This window comes from Lynx canadensis, chromosome D4, assembly GCF_007474595.2.
Source record: "Lynx canadensis isolate LIC74 chromosome D4, mLynCan4.pri.v2, whole genome shotgun sequence".
Lineage (NCBI taxonomy): Eukaryota > Metazoa > Chordata > Mammalia > Carnivora > Felidae > Lynx > Lynx canadensis.
This window is the reverse complement of record NC_044315.2, coordinates 13,989,413-14,007,410: the sequence shown is the minus strand read 5'-3', so window position 1 is coordinate 14,007,410 and position 17,998 is coordinate 13,989,413. Positions and strand designations below refer to the sequence as shown.

General features: G+C 42.7%; 1 protein-coding gene across 3 annotated transcripts in view; it reads left to right on the top strand.

Moving 5' to 3' along the window:
- CEMIP2 (cell migration inducing hyaluronidase 2) overlaps positions 1 to 17,998 on the top strand; it is an 85,940-nt gene that overhangs the window by 21,127 nt on the left and 46,815 nt on the right. For all 3 annotated transcript variants that reach the window (XM_030293215.2, XM_030293216.1, XM_030293214.1), the window contains exons 3-6: positions 4,227 to 4,367; positions 4,833 to 5,394; positions 11,230 to 11,399; positions 16,818 to 17,006. In XM_030293215.2, the coding sequence (XP_030149075.1) occupies positions 4,227 to 4,367; positions 4,833 to 5,394; positions 11,230 to 11,399; positions 16,818 to 17,006 (1,062 nt within the window). The remainder of the gene's footprint in view (positions 1 to 4,226; positions 4,368 to 4,832; positions 5,395 to 11,229; positions 11,400 to 16,817; positions 17,007 to 17,998) is intronic.

Genomic DNA, 17,998 nt, shown 5'->3' with positions numbered 1-17,998 from the left:
AAAAAAAAAAAATGAGTGAAAATACTAAGATTTGTGTTCTGTGGTTTGAAACCAGCTGGGAGACAGAGAGACAAAAAGAAGCTTCAAATATTTTTGAGGAACAATGTTTATCCCCAAAGGAAAACATCCATTAGGAGTTTTAAGTTCCAGTACATTTATCTATAAATCACTCATTACTTCATAGTTAAATATCATGTGGGAGGTTTTAGTTTTTTATATGGTCTTTGCTTTTCAAGTTGGTAATATATCAATACTTTGAATGGTTTTGAAGAAATTCATCGCCCAGTCAGCCTCAATATAGTACCAAGAATCTCATGATAGAACCTCATGATAGAATCTCATCCATCAGTCCAAAAATCAGAGGGCTCAGGACTGTCTCAGGAGAAGCAGACCATAACAATGGATTGGGCACATTTTTGCCTGCTTTAAAATTTTTTTTTACTATCTACAACAGATTTTTGTCAAATTAGGTGCCTCCTTAAATGAATGTAACATTTGAGAAACACTTCATCACTTATAAAACTTACAAATACTATTTTATTTAGTTTCCATGGGTGCTTTAGGGGTTTTATAGGCTTGAAAGTCCTGGGAGACATTGTGTCAATGCTTCTAAGAAAATAGACCTGAAGTAAGGGAGATGTTCAGGGGCGCCTTGGTGTCTCAGTCGATTAAGTATCTGACTTTGGCTCACATCATGATCTTATGGTTCGTGGGTTTGAGCCCCGCATTGGGCTCTGTGCTGACAGCTCAGAGCCAGGAGCCTGCTTTGGATTCTGTGTCTCCCTCGCTCTCTGCCCCTCTCCCGCTCATGTTCGTCTCTCTCTTTCTCAAAAATAAATAAGCGTTTAAAGAGAGAGAGAGAGAGAGAGAGAGAGAGAGACAGAGGGGTGTTCATAGCAATGTCTTTCCTAACCAGACCAGTAGATCACATAATGAATTTGTGACACTGCTCTCTATTGATTGGCTCTCAGCATTGACTTTCTCTCCCCTTTTCTCCAGCAGAATAACCAAGTTCACTGCCATTGATTCATTCTTCCCAAGTAGTCTGCAGTAAAGAGATGCTAGATTCAGGGAAAATCAGAGGTGAAACCTCTGGCTTTAATTGACCTTTTAATATTCCATCTAAGACATTGAGTTACTGATGTGGTTCCTTTGAATCAACATTCCTCAGCTTCACATTTTGGCAGTAAAAGTGCAGAACTTCAGTGGAAATATGTGGTATGCTGACATCTTCCAGGGTCCGCCTCGCTGTGGTTATTGCTGTTCCAGAACCTTGATAATGCACCCACAGCTCAACAGTGGGCAGCCAGAAAGGCAGGGCCGCTGAGCTATTTGTCAGTCCTTTCTGCAGACCACGTATTTTCTCATTAAGTGTACTTTACTAGAGGGAAATAGACTAGGATTTCTGGTGATGGTTCCTGAGGAAGCGTGCTTCCTGGGGAATAATTTTAAAAGATGAAGAGAAATTATATAACCATTTAGTGGGCCCTACATGTCAACAGACCAGATTTCCTTCTCAGTGGCTGGGTACAGGCCTGTTGTCTGGGGCATACATTTGCTTGTGATATAACATCATGGGGAGTTCCAGCTAGATGTTTTATGGGAAGACAGAAGTTTAAGAAACCCTTAAAGTCAGAACACATTCAAGAGAGTTCTTGTTTTCTTTGAATCTTGATTTTTTTTAATTTTATTTTTTATTTTTTAAAATTTACATCCAAATTAGTTAGCATATAGTGCAACAATGATTTCAGGAGTGGATTCCTTAGCGCCCTTTACCCATTTAGCGCATCCCCCCCTCCCACAACCCCTCCTGTAACCCTCAGTTTGTTCTCCACATTTATGAGTCTCTTCTGTTTTGTCTCCCTCCCTGTTTTTATATTATTTTTGTTTCCCTTCCCTTATGTTCATCTGTTTTGTCTCTTAAAGTCCTCATATGAGTGAAGTCATATGATTTTTGTCTTTCTCTGACTGACTAATTTCACTTAGCATAATACCCTCCAGTTCCATCCACGTAGTTGCAAATGGCAAAATTTCATTCTTTTTGATTGCCGAGTAATACTCCATTGTATGTATGTGTGTATATATATATATATATATATATATACCACATTTTCTTTATCCATTCATCCATTGATGGACATTTGGGCTCTTTCCATACTTTGGCTATTGTTGATAGTGCTGCTATAAACATCGGGGTGCATGTGTCCCTTCGAAATAGCACACCTGTATTCCATGGATAAATGCCTAGTAGTGCAATTGCTGGGTCGTAGGGTAGTTCTATTTTTAGTTTTTTGAGGGACCTCCATACTGTTTTCCAGAGTGGCTGCACCAGTTTGCATTCCCAAGAGAGTTCTTGTTTTCTTAATGGAAAGAGACATTTAAGGATTATTTCTAGTATAATAGTGATGATGACTGATTTATCTGAATTAAATATTGGTGATTATGAAACTTCTCTGAGAAAAGTTCCATGAGAAATTGCCAAGGACTTAATGGTTAATTGCCAAGGTCTTAACCAGCGAGGCTAATTGTAACCGCAGGAGTTACTGTCAAAGAGAAAGCGTAAGCCTAGGTCAACACCAGTGCTTAGAAATAAGATGTTTGCCTTGAGTGTTGTGTAATTCAAAAACGAGGAATCAGAATTTTCTTTCTATAAAAAATGTCTTCGTGCTGCACTCAGCCTGTCTACTTTTCCTCATGCTTCCTCAGCCTTTTCTCATGTTATTTCCCAACATGCACCTTCCACTTTCATACGATTCCCAAGTACACCTTCCTTGCCTGTCTCTACTTTATTTTTTTTTTAATTTTTTTTTAACGTTTATTTATTTTTGAGACAGAGAGAGACAGAGCATGAACGGGGGAGGGGCAGAGAGAGAGGGAAACACAGAATCGGTAGCAGGCTCCAGGCTCTGAGCCATCAGCCCAGAGCCCGACGCGGGGCTCGAACTCACGGACCGCGAGATCGTGACCTGAGCTGAAGTCGGACGCTTAACCGACTGAGCCACCCAGGCGCCCCTCTACTTTGAGTTTAAACGTGGGCTCTTTTAACTGAGCAGCCAATGGACTTGGACGGCAAGGGGCGCTTGCTTCTCCCACCTTCGTGCTCCTCTTACTTAAGTACTGTCTGCCCTTTGGGGGTCCAGGTTTAGTGTCCCTGTGTTCCATTGAAACTGCCTCAGTTATTCCAGCCGACCCCTCTGAGCTCATTGGCACATCAAGTGAGTACCACATTGTTCAATATGGAGTTATTTCCTACCTGGTGACTTTTCTCCTAGTAGAGTATAACCTTTGCAGTTCATTCTATGCTTAATAGAGTTCATTCTATGCTTTATAAATTTTACAATAGCTAGTACAAAGTGAACACGTTGATCCTCAGTAAATATGTGGTCATTAGTTGATCAAAACCAGTGTGATTCCTGCCCCTCCCTCCCCCTTCTTCCAAATTATAGCAGCAGCTGAAGTTCTCTTGCATTAAATAGCTGTTGCAATGCTTTCATGTTTTCCTCGTCACCCATTCGAGAGGCACATTCTAATTTAGTAAAGAAACACAGCATGTCCAGTAAACCTCATTTCTTTCTTAAGGGGGAACTTGAATATCACTCAACTTGCTGAGTCATCTTGGATTTGACTTCTCTGATCGGTAGTTTCCTCATCTCTGAAAATGAGAAGTCATGTCTTTGGCCGTCTGCCTCTGGCAGTTTCATTGGGAAAGCGCACATGTCTGAAGATAGCTGGTATTAGCTGCTGCCTGTGGGGTGATAGAGGTGCTTTTATCGCCTATGCTATGCTTCACTGTGCACAGGGAACTTGGGAAGACCTGATATACCTATTAGCAGTTTCCAATTTTTACTTACCAGTATGTTGTGAATACTGGTTTTCTAAAACACCTTCCTAGTGTAGGTCTGAGAGCAATTCACAGTTTTGTTTTGTATTGTTCATTTATTTCCAGAGTCAATGATTCAGAGGAACTCCTTGTTTACCTTGTAGAGTTTGACCCAAACCAGATGATAGCGACTTAGTTTCATGGTGAAACTTTTTGAATGTGTTGAAGTAGAGGCTTTGACATATCTGCTGGGTGAAACGGGATGGGATTTCCATCCTTACGGCAGGAAGTTAAAACAGGTCCGCCCATCCCTTGCAAATTGCCGTAAATGATAGAACTTGGATCTGGCTAAAAGCATTCGTGAATTTTGTTGCATTGATGGCTACTGATGTTGCATTGCTTGTAGAGAATTGCCCAGATCAAAACCCACGTCTCAGGAACTGGGATCCAGGACAAGATTCTGCCAAGCAAGTTGTTATCAAGGAGGGAGATATGTTCCGTCTGACGTCAGATGCCACGGTGAATTCTGTAGTCATTCAGGATGGAGGTAAAGAAAGGTCCCTGCCTATGGTAGCCGTGAGGTTACCCCTTCCTTTGATGTTTTTAAATTTTTTTTTTAATGTTTATTTTTGACACAGAGAGAGAGACAGAGCATGAGTGGGGGGGGGGGGGGAGAGGGAGGAGGCAGGGGGACGACAGAGAGAGAGGGAGACACAGAATCGGAAGCAGGCTTCAGGCTCTGAGCTGTCAGCAGAGAGCCCGATGCGGGGCTCAGACTCACAGACCGCGAGATCATGACCTGAGCCGAAGTCGGATGCTCAGCTGACTGAGCCACCCAGGTGCCCCAAAACAGGCTTAATTTTCTAAACAGACTCGTAATGAATTTTTTTTCCCAACTCAATTGCAGAAGAGTTCTCCTATCCTGCAGTAACTGCCTTAAAGTAAACTCTATTTCTCTGTATCCCAGAGAGATGTTTCAGAGGTTGGCTTACACTAGTGTTGTTCCTTGCAGGATTGCTTGTATTTGGGGATGATAAAGATGGATCCAGAAATATTACTTTGAGGACTCGTTACATCCTGATCAAGGATGGTGGGGCGCTTCATATTGGAGCAGAAAAATGCCGCTATAAATCCAAAGCGACAATTGCCTTGTATGGCAAGTCAGATGAAGGTGAAAGTATGCCAACATTTGGCAAAAAATTTATTGGTGTGGAAGCTGGCGGGACGCTGGAGATCCACGGGGCGCAGACAGTATCATGGACGTTGTTGGCGAGAACTCTGCATTCCTCGGGCTTGACCTTTGGGTCGTATGCCTTTGAAAAGGACTTTTCTAGAGGCCTCAATGTGAGGATCATCGACCAAGACACGGCCAAAATTTTGGAAAGTGAGAAGTTTGATACCCACGAATACCACAATGAGAGTAGACGGCTTCAGGAACTTCTGAGAATCCAGGATCCAGGCCGGATTGTTGCTATCGCCGTTGGAGATTCGGCAGCCAAGAGCCTCTTACAAGGGACCATACAAATGATCCAGGACCGGCTGGGAAGTAAGCTCATCCAGGGACTGGGCTACAGGTGGGCATACCTTTTACTTTGCTTCCCAGCTATGTGTTCGAGTCTGTTATCTGTGTGACAGGAGAGGGGGGTGGAGAAAGGGACACATCACTCCATAGACTGTCTTCAGTCGTCAGAATGGCAGCTACCGTTTGCAGGTCTGGTTACCTCGTGCTGTGAAACGACGGGATGGAGAACGGGACGCTGGTTAGCAAAGCTCTCTTCTTGGCTTTGGTTTACGAAGCACTTTGTGAGCCGTAGCACCAGGCTTGTGGAAAGTTAGGAACGGAAATGTGGTACTGAGAAATCGGCAGGCAGTTCAAGGACAGTTTACTTCCCTCTTTCGTTACCTTTTGAAAACCACATGAAACTCAGGCTCGTTGGGGCCCCGATCCCACGCTGAGGTGTGAAAGTTATCTGAAAAGCCTGTGGAACATGCACGGTTTTCTGTTTCTTTTTCTGGACTCCTCTGCACGCTGGTTTGAGTCCATCGGCTTGATTGGCGCAGGCCTGTGGAGCCCTGGCACGTGTGAGGGAGCGACAAGCTGGAGGGGCCTGGAAGCCCATCCGCGAGCGGGATTCATCTCTCCTGCCGATGGCTCTCGTGCCGTGATCTGGTTACCGTGACTTCCTAACGCAGCCCTGAGTCTGGGGGAAGTAGCTGGCTCCGCTTTCAATTCAAAAAACGGAAGTTTTAATCCTGCTTACTGTTCTTAGTGAAGTTGGAGAGTATCTGCTGTGAAAAGTTAAGAGGACTTTAAAACTCACAGGTTGACATGATCTGGTTATTTTTTCCTTGGATGGTTGAATGATGTAGTTATTATTTTCCTTTGATTGGGTGTTGGAATGGGATATTACCTGTAGAATTTCTAGAGAAAGTTAAAGAAGACGAAATTAAAGAAGAAAAGTGTGTGTAATGCTTTTTAAAAACAATTTAATGCTTATTTATTTATTTATTTATTTAAATATGAAATTTATTGTCAAATTGGTTTCCATACAACACCCAGTGCTCATCCCCACAGGTGCCCTCCTCAATACCCATCACCCACTTTCCCCTCCCTTCCACCCCCCATCAACCGTCAGTTTATTTATTTTTGAGAGAGAGAGTGAGTGTGCGTGAGCGGGATAGGGGCAGAGAGAATCCCAAGCAGACTCCGTGCCCAGAGCAGTGCCTGGTGTGGGGCTTGATCCTGTGACCCTGGGATCATGACCTGAGCCGATATGAAGAGTCGAATGCTCAACCCCAGCATCCCTGGTGCCCCTGTAATGCTTTTTAAATCCGTTTTATTCACCCAGGGAATATTGAGGAGATGCCGAGTACTGGGTACCCACAGGTGCTTAGATGAAAGAACACAGCCTCAGAGCCCTCGTTCAATCCAGTGGAGAAACACACCAAACTAGACAGTGAGACTCTTGTTGACAGGCTGTAATGGGAGCGTAAAATAGAGGGAGCCCCCAGATCGGCCTGGGGAATCTGGGGAGGCTTCCCAAAGGTGAGACACCTGAGGGGAGTGTAGGAGGATGCTGTGTAGGCAGTGGGAGGTAGAGAAGAGCAGGAGATGGGTTTTTTAAAAAATTATGATTTTAAATATAATACACATGCAGAAAAGTGCCACAAAACAGGAATGCAGAGTTTAATGACTTATCACAATGTGATACCTGGATAGCCACCCACCAGGTCAGAAATAGAACAACTGCCAGTGGCCTGGCAGTGCCCTTGCTGTTTCCTCCTTTTCACCAATCACTCTCTCTGCTCACCAAAGGTCACCATGCATCTGAATTTGTGGAGAATATGAATGTTTAGGTTTGCCTGTTTCTGGGCTTCATATAATATATACTAAAAATATTTTTTTTAATGTTTATTTATTTTTGAGAGAGACAGAGACACAGAGCATGAGCAGGGGAGGGGCAGGGAGAGGAGACACAGAATCGGAAGCAGGCTCCAGGCTCTGAGCTGTCAGCACAGAGCCCAGCCCGGGCCTCCGACCCACAAACCATGAGATCATGACCCAAGCCGAAGTCGTATGCCCAATTGACTGAGCCACCCAAATGCCCCCAATATATATATTTTTAAATTTGTTTATTTATTTTGAGAGATGGAGAGAAAGAGAGAGAGCAGGGGAGGGCAGAGAGAAGAGACAGAGAATCCCAAGCAGGTTCCGAGATGTCAGTGCAGAGCCCGATGCTGGGCTCAATCCGATGAACCGTGAGATCGTGACCTGAGCCAAAGTCAAGAGTCAGACACTCAACGGACTGAGCCACCTAGGTGCCCCTGGACTTCATACAAATGCAAGCAGACAATGTATCATCTTCTGCATCTGGCTTCTTTGCTCAACTCTATGTTCCTGAGTGTTATGTATGCCTGTACTACAGTGTATTCACTGCTGGACATCTGGGAGGTTTTCCACTTTGAACCTCTGCGATAAAAAGTGCTTCTCCAAATGTTCTTTTATCCATCTCCTGAAACCCATGTGTATATATTTCTGTAACTTCTAGACCTAGCAGTGGAAACATGATCTTTTTCAAAGTTAGATACCTGCTTGTTTCATTACCCATTAATGCCAGGATGACAACTTCTGTTTCTTTACTCCATTGTTTCTCTGGATTTGTGTGGTCATTAGCTATGAATATTGCGTTTGACCTTTTTTGTTTCCTTTCCCTCCTGGTTTCTAAATCCCCCTTAAAATAGTGCTGCTGATTTGACAGAGGGATTTGGGTTGTGATCCTTTGCCAGTGTTCCATTGCTTTGACATTATCTCCAATGCACATAAACATACGCCTTTGAAGATAATGTTCTGGTGTGCTGAAATTTTCCTCAAGTGGAGGAGGGAAGTAGGAGTGTTTTGGAGATAATGTCAGTAGAATAGAGCATTGTTTTATAGTTGCTGAGGCAGTTCTGGTGAATAAAGGGAGCCTCTGATATTTCTTCTCCTTTCCTCTCACATAGGAGATAATAAATTGAAACATTCTGCATTTGATTCCTTGTGCAGTGTCAAGGAATATAAATAGAGCTATAAAGCATAGTCAGCTGAAAAGTAGCTAATCCATGCCGGGGCAGGTGTGGAATTTATAAGGATGTAGGCATGCTTTGGTTGACTTTTATCTGTGAGTATCCAGCCATCTGTCTGACATAGATTACATTCCATACACACACACACACACACACACACACACACACACACACACACACACACACACATTCACCCACCGGCCCCCAGAGTAGGAAATTGACATTTTTCTTTCTGCGTTTTAAACCTGGAGTCTTAAGGCACATTTTTTGGCTTTTTGTCTTTGTTCTTTTTTTATTTTGGCCACAAGTCTGAGCAAGTCCCTGGAATGTTTATTACAGAAACAAAATGAAATTAAATGGAATTTTCAAACACAGTTGCTTTCAAAGAGATGTAAAAATGTAAATCTGTTGGAGAGTGATTATACAACTTGGATTTAAGCCTATTAAGACACCAGTAACCTATTGGTTCTCAGTTTTGCACTCCTGAGATTTTTATTTTTATTTTTTAAATGTTTATGGGGCGCCTGGGTGGCTCATCAGTTAAGCATCCGACTTCGGCTCAGGTCATGATCTCAAGGTTTGTGACTTTGAGCCCATCGGACTCTGTGCTGACAGCTCAAGGGCCTGGAGCCTGCTTCGGATTCTGTGTCTCCCTCTCTCTCTGCTTCTCTCCTGCTCATGCTCTGTGTCTTTGTCTCTCAAAAATAATAAATAAACATTAAAAAAATTTTAAATGTTTATTCATTTTTAAAGGAGAGAGAGACAAGTGTGAGTAGGGGAGGGGCAGAGAGATTGGGAGACAGAATCCGGAGCAGGCTCCAGGCTCTGAGCTGTGAGCACTGAGCCCAACGTGGGGCTTGAACCCACAAGCTGTGAGATCATGACCTGAGCCAAAGTCAGACGCCCAACTCACTGAGCCACCCAGGGGCCCCTGCACTCCTGAAATTTTTAAAAATCCCATGCCCAGGGCCCACCTAGAAATTTTTACATCAGAATCTCTGAAGGATGGGCCCCTCCCACCCCCTACTCCCCACCAGGCATTTGATGTGCAGTCGGGGTTGGTGGCTAACTCAGGGGTTCCCAATGTGGTCCCCAGACCAGCAGCTTTAACATCACCTTGGCACTTGATAGAAATGCAAATTCTTGAGGGATGCCTGGGTGGCTCAGTCAGTAGAGCTTCTGGCTTTGGCTTAGGTCATGATCTCATGGTTCATGAATTTGAGCCCTCCATCAGGCTCCCTGCTGTCAGCTCAGAGCCCGCTTCCAATCCTCTTATCTTCCTCTCTCTCTGTCCTTCCACAGCTTGCACTCTCCCCCTCTCTCAAAAATAAACAAACATTAAAAAAAAAAAAAAGAAATGCAAATGCTCTGGCCCAACCCCAAGCAATCTGAGAGTGGGGCCTGGTAATCTGGTTTGACACCCTCTGGGTGTTCTGATGCACATCAAAGTGTGAGAACCACTCTCCAACTTAGTGTTTCTCAAGTCTGGTTGCACATCTCAATCGCCTGGGAAACTTTAACAAACCTAATAAGGCCACGCCCTACCTGGAGAGATGATGATGTCATCAGTCTGGGCTGGGTCTGAGCATGGATGGGCTCCTAAATCTCCCATGTGCCTCTATTATGCAGCCAGATTTGAGAACATTGCCGAGAGTTCAAAAGACAGCAGGCGATACTCATTTTATTGTTCATTTTCTTTTCTGTCTTTTTGAAGTTTTCATTTAAATTCCGGTTAGTTAACATTCAGTGTAATATTAGCTTCAGGTGCACAATATAGTGATTCTGCACTTCCATACATTACCCAGCAGCGCTCATCACCATAAGTGTGCTGTTTAACCCCAATCATTGATTTCACTCATCCCCCCACCCACCTCCCTCTGGTAATCATCAGTTCATTCTCGGTAGTTAAGAGTCTGTCTCTTGGTGTGCCTCTCTCTAGTTTTTCCCCTATGTTTGTTTTGTTTTTCAAATTCCACATATGAGTGAAATCATATGATATTTGTCTTTCTTTAACTGACTTATTTCACTTAGTGTAATACTCTCTAGGGGCACCTAGAGTTCAGTTGGTTGAGTGTCCCACTTTTGATTTTGGCCCAGATCATGGTCCCAAGGTTGTCCAATTGAGCCCAGTGTTGGGCTCTGCACTAAGTGTGGAGCCTACTGAAGATTCTCTCTCTCCTTCTGCCCCTCTCCCCTGCTCACGCATAGGCACACTCCCTCTAAAAAATAAAAATAAATAAATAAATAAGCAAACAAAACTCTTTAAAAAATACTCTCTGGCTCCATCCATGTCATTGCAAATGCCAACATTTCATTCTTTTTAATGACTGAGTAATATTCCATTGTGTGTGTGTCTGTGTGTGTGTGTGTGTGTGTGTGTGTGTGTGTGTGTGTACATATACATATATACGAAATCTTTATCCATTCATCAGTCATTAGACAGCTGGGCTGTTTCTGTAATTTGGCTGTTGTAGATAATGCTGCGATAAATATCAGGGTGCCTGCAATACACATTTTAAAAGAAGGGAAATACATGGGTTTGTGCCCAGAATGATGTGTCAAATGGGTGTGTATTGAGGAAGGAAGACAGTGATTAATCTTAGTGCCAGTTGTTGGTATTTCACCTGTTACAGAGCTAGACAAACAAGGATTTAAAGTCCAGGTGCATTTCCTTCTGTGAGGTCGGTTACTTCAGTCAAGGTTTAGACTTACAACCTCATGGTAAAAGAAGTAGAGGGATTGATACAAATGAAATACAAGCATTTAGCAGCACCTGACATAACACGTGTGTCAGGGATCTGGACTGGTACCATGACAAATAAGGCTCATGGTGTTTTTCCTTCTAGGCAAGCATGGGCTTTGGTTGGTGTCATTGATGGTGGAAGTGCTTCTTGCAATGAATCTGTGAGGAACTATGAAAATCACAGCAGTGGAGGGAAGGCTCTTGCCCAAAGAGAATTTTATACTGTGGACGGTCAGAAGTTCACTGTGACAGCTTACAGTGAATGGATTGAAGGTAAGCAAGTACAGTTTAGACTAAGACATTGGTAAGTATTGTGAAAGACTGTTTGGGTTTGGTTTTTGGTTTTTAGGTGGTATTGTATTCGAAGGACAGTCTGATTAGGTTTCTCAACTGACTGAAGATGAAACCTATGGTTTCCCTACTGTGTTTGATCAAGAACTCAAGAGTTCTCGCTGGATGGGAGAACGCCCTGTTCTAGTGCTCCACTCCCACCTGGACTTTGTTCTTGATTCTTGAGTCATAAGGTGTGGTTAACCATTGGAAATGGATTTGTTGGGGCGCCTGGGTGACTCAGTCAGTTAGCATCCAAAGTCTTGATTTCAGCTCAAGTCATGATCCCACAGTTTATGAGATCGAGCCCCATGTTGGGCTCTGCACTGACAGTGCAGAACCTGCTTGGGATTCTCTCTCTTCTTCGCTCTCTGCCTCTCCCTACCTCTCTCTCTCTCTCTCTCTCTCTCTTTCAAAATAAATAAATAAGTAAACATTAAAAACAAACAAACAAAAAGAAATGGATTTGTCTCCTGGATTTGGTACCAGTCGGACCAATCTAAATGTGACAGGGTGAGCTGCCTTTGGTTGTGCTCTGTGACAGTGAACGTGATTTTGTACTTTGGATCTTCTCTTCATGTAGACATGTCAACAAATATTGCTTTTAGACACAGGCTGTGCAAACAAACCTCCCGTTTCCTTAGCAGTTATTCCTTGATGATCCAACTAATACGTATGTCTTACAAACAGATCAGAAAACACAGAAAAGTACAGACTAAAAATTAAGCTTTAATTCTGTCATTCAGAGATGATTATTTTTGTGCACATAATCTAGTAATTTTTATCTTGTATATATTTTCTTCTCTAGTGTTCATTTTGTTTTAACCTGTTTCCCTCTCTTTAAATAACATTTTATTCAGTTATCTTAAGTCTTTGCATTTTCTTTACCATGATTTATATTTGAATCCACCTTTTAGAAGAAGTATAATTTGTTAAATAATGCCTAGCACTGGGTGTTTTGGGTACTCCTGACTTGTTTCTTTAAGGATGTTTATTTACTGGGGCTCCTGGGTGGCTCAGTCGGTTGAGTGTTTGACTTTGGCTCAGGTCATGATCTCCTGGTTTGCAAGTTCGAGCCCTGTGACCGACTCTGTGCTGACAGCTCAGAGCCTGGAGCCTGCTTCGGATTCAGTGTCTCCCCTCCCCCCCATCTGTCCCTCAAAAGTAAACATTAAAAAAAAAAAGGGTGTTTACTTACCTATGTTGCTGTCAGATTTTTTGGCGCCCAGTATGGATTGGCAGCCTCTTGTACTTGCCCTCCGCCTTTCTTTTCCAACCAAACAGTATGCCAAAATTAACATGACATGAGTAATTTGGAAGCGCATTATTACCCATAAAGGTTTATTTTAGGGCTCACACCTCTGTTTCGAGCAGCAATGTAGCAAAATGTTTACTTAGATGGATTTCTGCAGACAGAATGCCTGGGTTCATCATCCAGCTCTTTCCCTTACTGTGTGACTTTAACTTCCTAATCTTCGGTTTCCTCATCTCAAAAGTGGGGATAATAAGAGAAACGACCACATAAGGCCGCTGTGAATACCAGATGTGAAAGACGTGAAGTTCTTCGCACAGCGTGCATAGTTAGCGTACGGTGTTAGCTCTTTTAACGGCGATCCATACATGACTTGGGTTATAACCATGTGTCTTGTATCTTTGTAATTAAAGGGAGAAAGTCTTTTGCTCTAAAATAAACAGGTAAATAGAGTTCCTGGTATGTAACAGAGACTTTGACATGTCGCTTCTAAGCGGCCTTCCGGGCCTGGGGTGAGGAAATGGTAGCTGTTATGGATGATGATGCAAGAATCGAGCCTCCGCTTTCTGCCTCCAAGACTGCTGCTTGCTTGCTTGCTTGCTTTTTTTCTTTTTCTTTTTCTTTTTTAAGCTTATTTATTTATTTCAAGACAGAGAGAGAGAGCGGGGAGGGGCAGAGAGAGGGAGAGAGGGATCCCAAGCAGGCTCCCCTCTGTCAGCATGGAGCCCGATGTGGGGCTTCATTCCACAAACCATGAGATCATGACCTGAGCTCAAACCAAGAGTCAGACGCTTAACCGACTGAGCCACCCAGGTGCCCCAAGACTACTGCTTTCTACCCCACCATGGTTGCCTCCGGCAAAAAGCATAGGTGGATGAGAAGCATTTCTTAGCAAGAATTTGAACCTGCATGAAGGGTTTAGTGGAAACGCTTCCAGTGAGAGTTCATGCAGAGGATAATTACTGACAAACCTCGAGTCAACATTTCCTCTGTGGAAAATTTTGTTTTCGTTTCCACATTCTCAGTGACTACTCATTTCTGGAAGAGGGTACATTCTAGCTATCGTAGGATATTGAGGCCCGTGTTTGCAATGACTCTTACTTTCTGGAAGAGGTGGAAATTCTCTCCAGGAAGCAAGAAGGATGAGCATATTTCCTCCCTTATTTCCAATTCACTCGTGTTAATGGGAGGAAATCTTAGGCAGGATTTTCATCTAAAGCTAGGAAAAAGTGAGAAATTATTGAATAATGCAGATCTTTCCCATCTAACTTTCTGACTTTTTTCTTTAAAAACAAATTCTAATGATCTTCTAAGTTGAAACGGATTTGTCTAACAGTCCTCTTTTTTAGAAAGCATTTTTTAAAATTTTGTGTGAAAAAAATTAATGTTTCTTAGTTGTTTTTTAGATAAATTTTTGGGGCTAAAATCTGAAAATTTGGTCAGCGATAATCATTGTTGTTGAGCTGCTTGATTGTCTTTGTGTTTACCCTGCCTGTTGGGATTCTTGGAAAGGCAGAATAATAAAGCAGTTAGGAAACTGGGCTCTGGAGTTAAATGAGCATTCATTTGTGGGCTGTACCATTTTTTTTAGCTGTTCTCCAGACTCCCTGACTTCTTTCAGATTTCTTCATCTTTAGTACACAAAATGGTTTCTGCCTCTCAAAGTTGTTTATTTTTATTTTTGATTTTTTTCAAGTAGGCTCTATGCCCAATGTGGGGCTTGAACTCATGACTCTGATCAGGAGTTGCATGCTGTATTGACTGAGCCAGCCAGCTACCCCTCTCAAAGTTGTTTTGAGGAAAGGTTTTTTTTTTAATAATTTTTTAAATGTTTATTTATTGTTGAGAGAGAGAAACAGAGTGTGATGGGGGAGGGACAGAGAGAGGGAGATACAGAATCCTAAGCAGGCTCCAGGCTCTGAGCTGTCAGCACAGAGCATGATCCAGGGCTCGAACTCACAGACCACGAGATCTTGACCCAAGCTAAAGTCAGATGCTTAACCAACTGAGCCACCCAGGCGCCCCAATAAAAGGTTATTTATTATGCGAGTGAAGTCCCAGTGACTATCGGCTGTTGTTACTAGAGTCATTATTACTATTTTTATTTAGACCAAATTACTTTGTAGGCTTTAGTATCTGGATGCAAGAAACATATAAAAAAGAAAGCTACTTTACATTTTTTAAGGTACTTTTCTTTTGGTACTTTGCAAAAACAAATGCATGGTATGTTGGCATCTCGAGGAACAGAATCTAAGACTTGTTACAGCCAGGTTGTATCAGGAGAGCTGGCTCCAGATTGTAAGGATGTCTGTAGTATTCCTTGTGCCCTGCCCGAATGTCCCTCTTTTTGATTCCTCTAACTTGAGTAAATAAATGTGTTTCTTCACTCCTGTCATTGACCCGTGGTGTCAGTATCTTAAAGTAGCCCCCGAATAGTGTTGTGGTTAACTGGAAGGATGGTTGTGGAGTACAGATACGAGTGCACAGATACCTTTGCGATGCGCTGTTTTTCCTTCTCCACCAGTCGCATGAAGTGGCTTGCATCTAGTGTGTATACATTTGCATTAAATCGACCTTTGGTTTATGGCAGATTTTATCACAGATGCTTTAGAGCCAGGAAATGCTTCTACACTTGGTTGCATGTAAAAGAGTAAGTTAAGATGTTGGATCAACTTTTCAGGTTTTGTCTGCCTTATTGGGAATCAACTTTGAGTTTTAAAAGGAGGTATTAGGAGAGATCAGTGATTAGTAGTCCCTGGGTTGTGTACACTGCATAGTTGATATAGTCACAGGGAAGGAGCCAAGTTGGACAGGGGATCTATCATGTGACCTCTGGGGGACATTGCAGGTCATAGTGGGAATGTTCATCCCTTCAGCAAAAATCTTTGAGTTTGCAAGAGGAGTGAATACACAGGTGGACGGACTCTGCTGCCTTCACAGATGTACCTTCCAAAGAAGGGAGCTATTCTTCCATTGGAAAGGTATGGATAACACCAGAGGGAGCACTAGAATAAGGATACTGGAGAAAGAGATTGCTTCCAGCAAGGATGTTTGGGAAGTCTTTAAAGATTAGGCTGATCTCGGGGCACCTGACTGGCTCAGTCGGTTGAGCTTGTGGCTCTTGATCTTGGGGTTGTGAGTTCGAGCCCCACGTTGGGTGGAGGTTACTTAAATAAACTTAAAGGAAAAAAAAGAAAAAGATTTGCATGACTTTTGTAAGATGGATAGTATCTTGGTTGGTGAATTAAGAGTGGAAGGACGCTGTAACTGAAGAATGAAGCTTGAGCAAAGGCACAGAAAAGAGAGATTGCCAGAGGCAAGCTTTTATTCTTGTTTTTTAATGTTTATTTTTTGGGAGAGAGAGAGAGTGTGTGTGAGCAGGAGAGGTGCAGAGAGAGAGGGAGACACTGAATCCGAAGCAGGCTCCAGGCTCTGAGCTGTCAGCACAAAGCCCGACACTGGGCTCAAACTCGTGAACTGCGAGATCATGACCTGAGCTGAAACCAAGAGTTGGGCGCTTAACCAACTGAGCCACCCAGACACCCCAGTTTTATTTATTTATTTATTTTTTAACATTTATTTATTTTTGAGACAGAGAGAGACAGAGCATGAATGGGGGGAGGGCCAGAGAGAGAGGGAGACACAGAATCTGAAGCAGGCTCCAGGCTCTGAGCTGTCGGCACAGAGCCTGATGCGGGGCTCGAACTCACGGACCGTGAGATCGTGACCTTCAGCGAAGTCGGACGCTCAACCGACTGAGCCCCCCAGGCGCCCCCAGACACCCCAGTTTTAGCACTGAGTTGAAGTATAGCAAAAGATCTGGGGATCGAGAGGCTTCTTCAAAATTGTAAAAGAAATGGTACCGAAGCGTGACATTTTCTTTTTCATCATGGTTCGGGGTGCTGGGGCTCTCTACCCTGGAAGTCAGGGATGTACATGTTCATCTTTTTATTAGTAGTATCTGCGGAATGACTGGCACATGGTTAGCACTGGTGAAATCATACTGACTTGTGTCTGTCTTAACCTTTGATGTCACTCAGTGAGAAAATTGATTTTAGGGGAAAAAAATGCCTATGATGCATCATTTTCTTCCTTGCTTTTTCCTTTAGGTGTTTCTCTTTCAGGTTTCCGGGTGGAGGTTGTTGATGGAGTGAAGCTTCATCTGCTGGATGATGTTAGTAGCTGGAAACCTGGAGACCAGATTGTGGTTGCAAGCACAGACTATTCTATGTACCAAGCAGAGGAGTTCACTCTTCTCCCCTGTCCAGAGTGCAGCCGTTTCCAGGTCAAAGTCAAAGGTATCCGACTGCTTAGAATGCTTCTTGGCAAACGCTCTTCTCTTGGCTTTGCATTCCCGCATCCCCTTCTACCACTCCCATCCCAAGGCATTATCACCATCACCATCATCATCTTGATATCGAAGATCTTAGCAGTGGAGTGCTTTGAACACTAGATCCCAGAGGATGTTAGATAAAAAGTATAGTACTCATTGAACAGTAGTGTTGCAGGCAAATTAGTGTTTTGTGCTATTTCTTTGTTAAAAAAATTATATTTATATGTATATGTGTATATATATAGCAACTACATGGATTGTTTTTTTTTTTTTCCTCCAAGATCATATCCAACTTCTTGTTAATTTTCTGCTATCAAATAATAATAATGCCAATTATCAACCGATTCATATTTAAATAGAAGTCTTTCTCTTCTTAATTAAAAAAACTAATCTCATGGGGCACCTGAGTGGCTCAGTTGGTTGAACTTCAGACTTCGGCTCAGGTCATGATCTCACAGTTCGTGGGTTGGAGCCCCACGTCGGGCTCTGTGCTGACAGCTCAGAGCCTGGAGCCTGCTTCACATTCTGTTATCTCCCTCTCTCTTTGCCCCTCCCCTGCTTGTGTTCTGTCTCTCTCTAAAATAAACATTAAAAGAAAATTTTTAAAAAAATCTCATGATTTTTGAGTGCCTACTTTCTTGGCAAAACAAAAACAAAAACAAAAACATTCCACTAATACTTAAAATAGAACCAAAAAGGTATTTTCGTACAATACATTTTTTAAATCACAGTCTTGACTAATGTTTTTTGAATGAAAGGAATATGCAGTGAGATCCGTATTGTAAGCCATATTTAGGAAGAAGGGCTGACATTTACCAGCCACTTATCCTGAGGCAGGTAATAGGCAAAGCTTGTTCGTGTGTTTCCTTAATTATGGAATTTATTATTCATTTCACTTATTTACATCATTTTCCTTCTGTACTCAAGATTATATACAATTATGATATAAAACAAGAG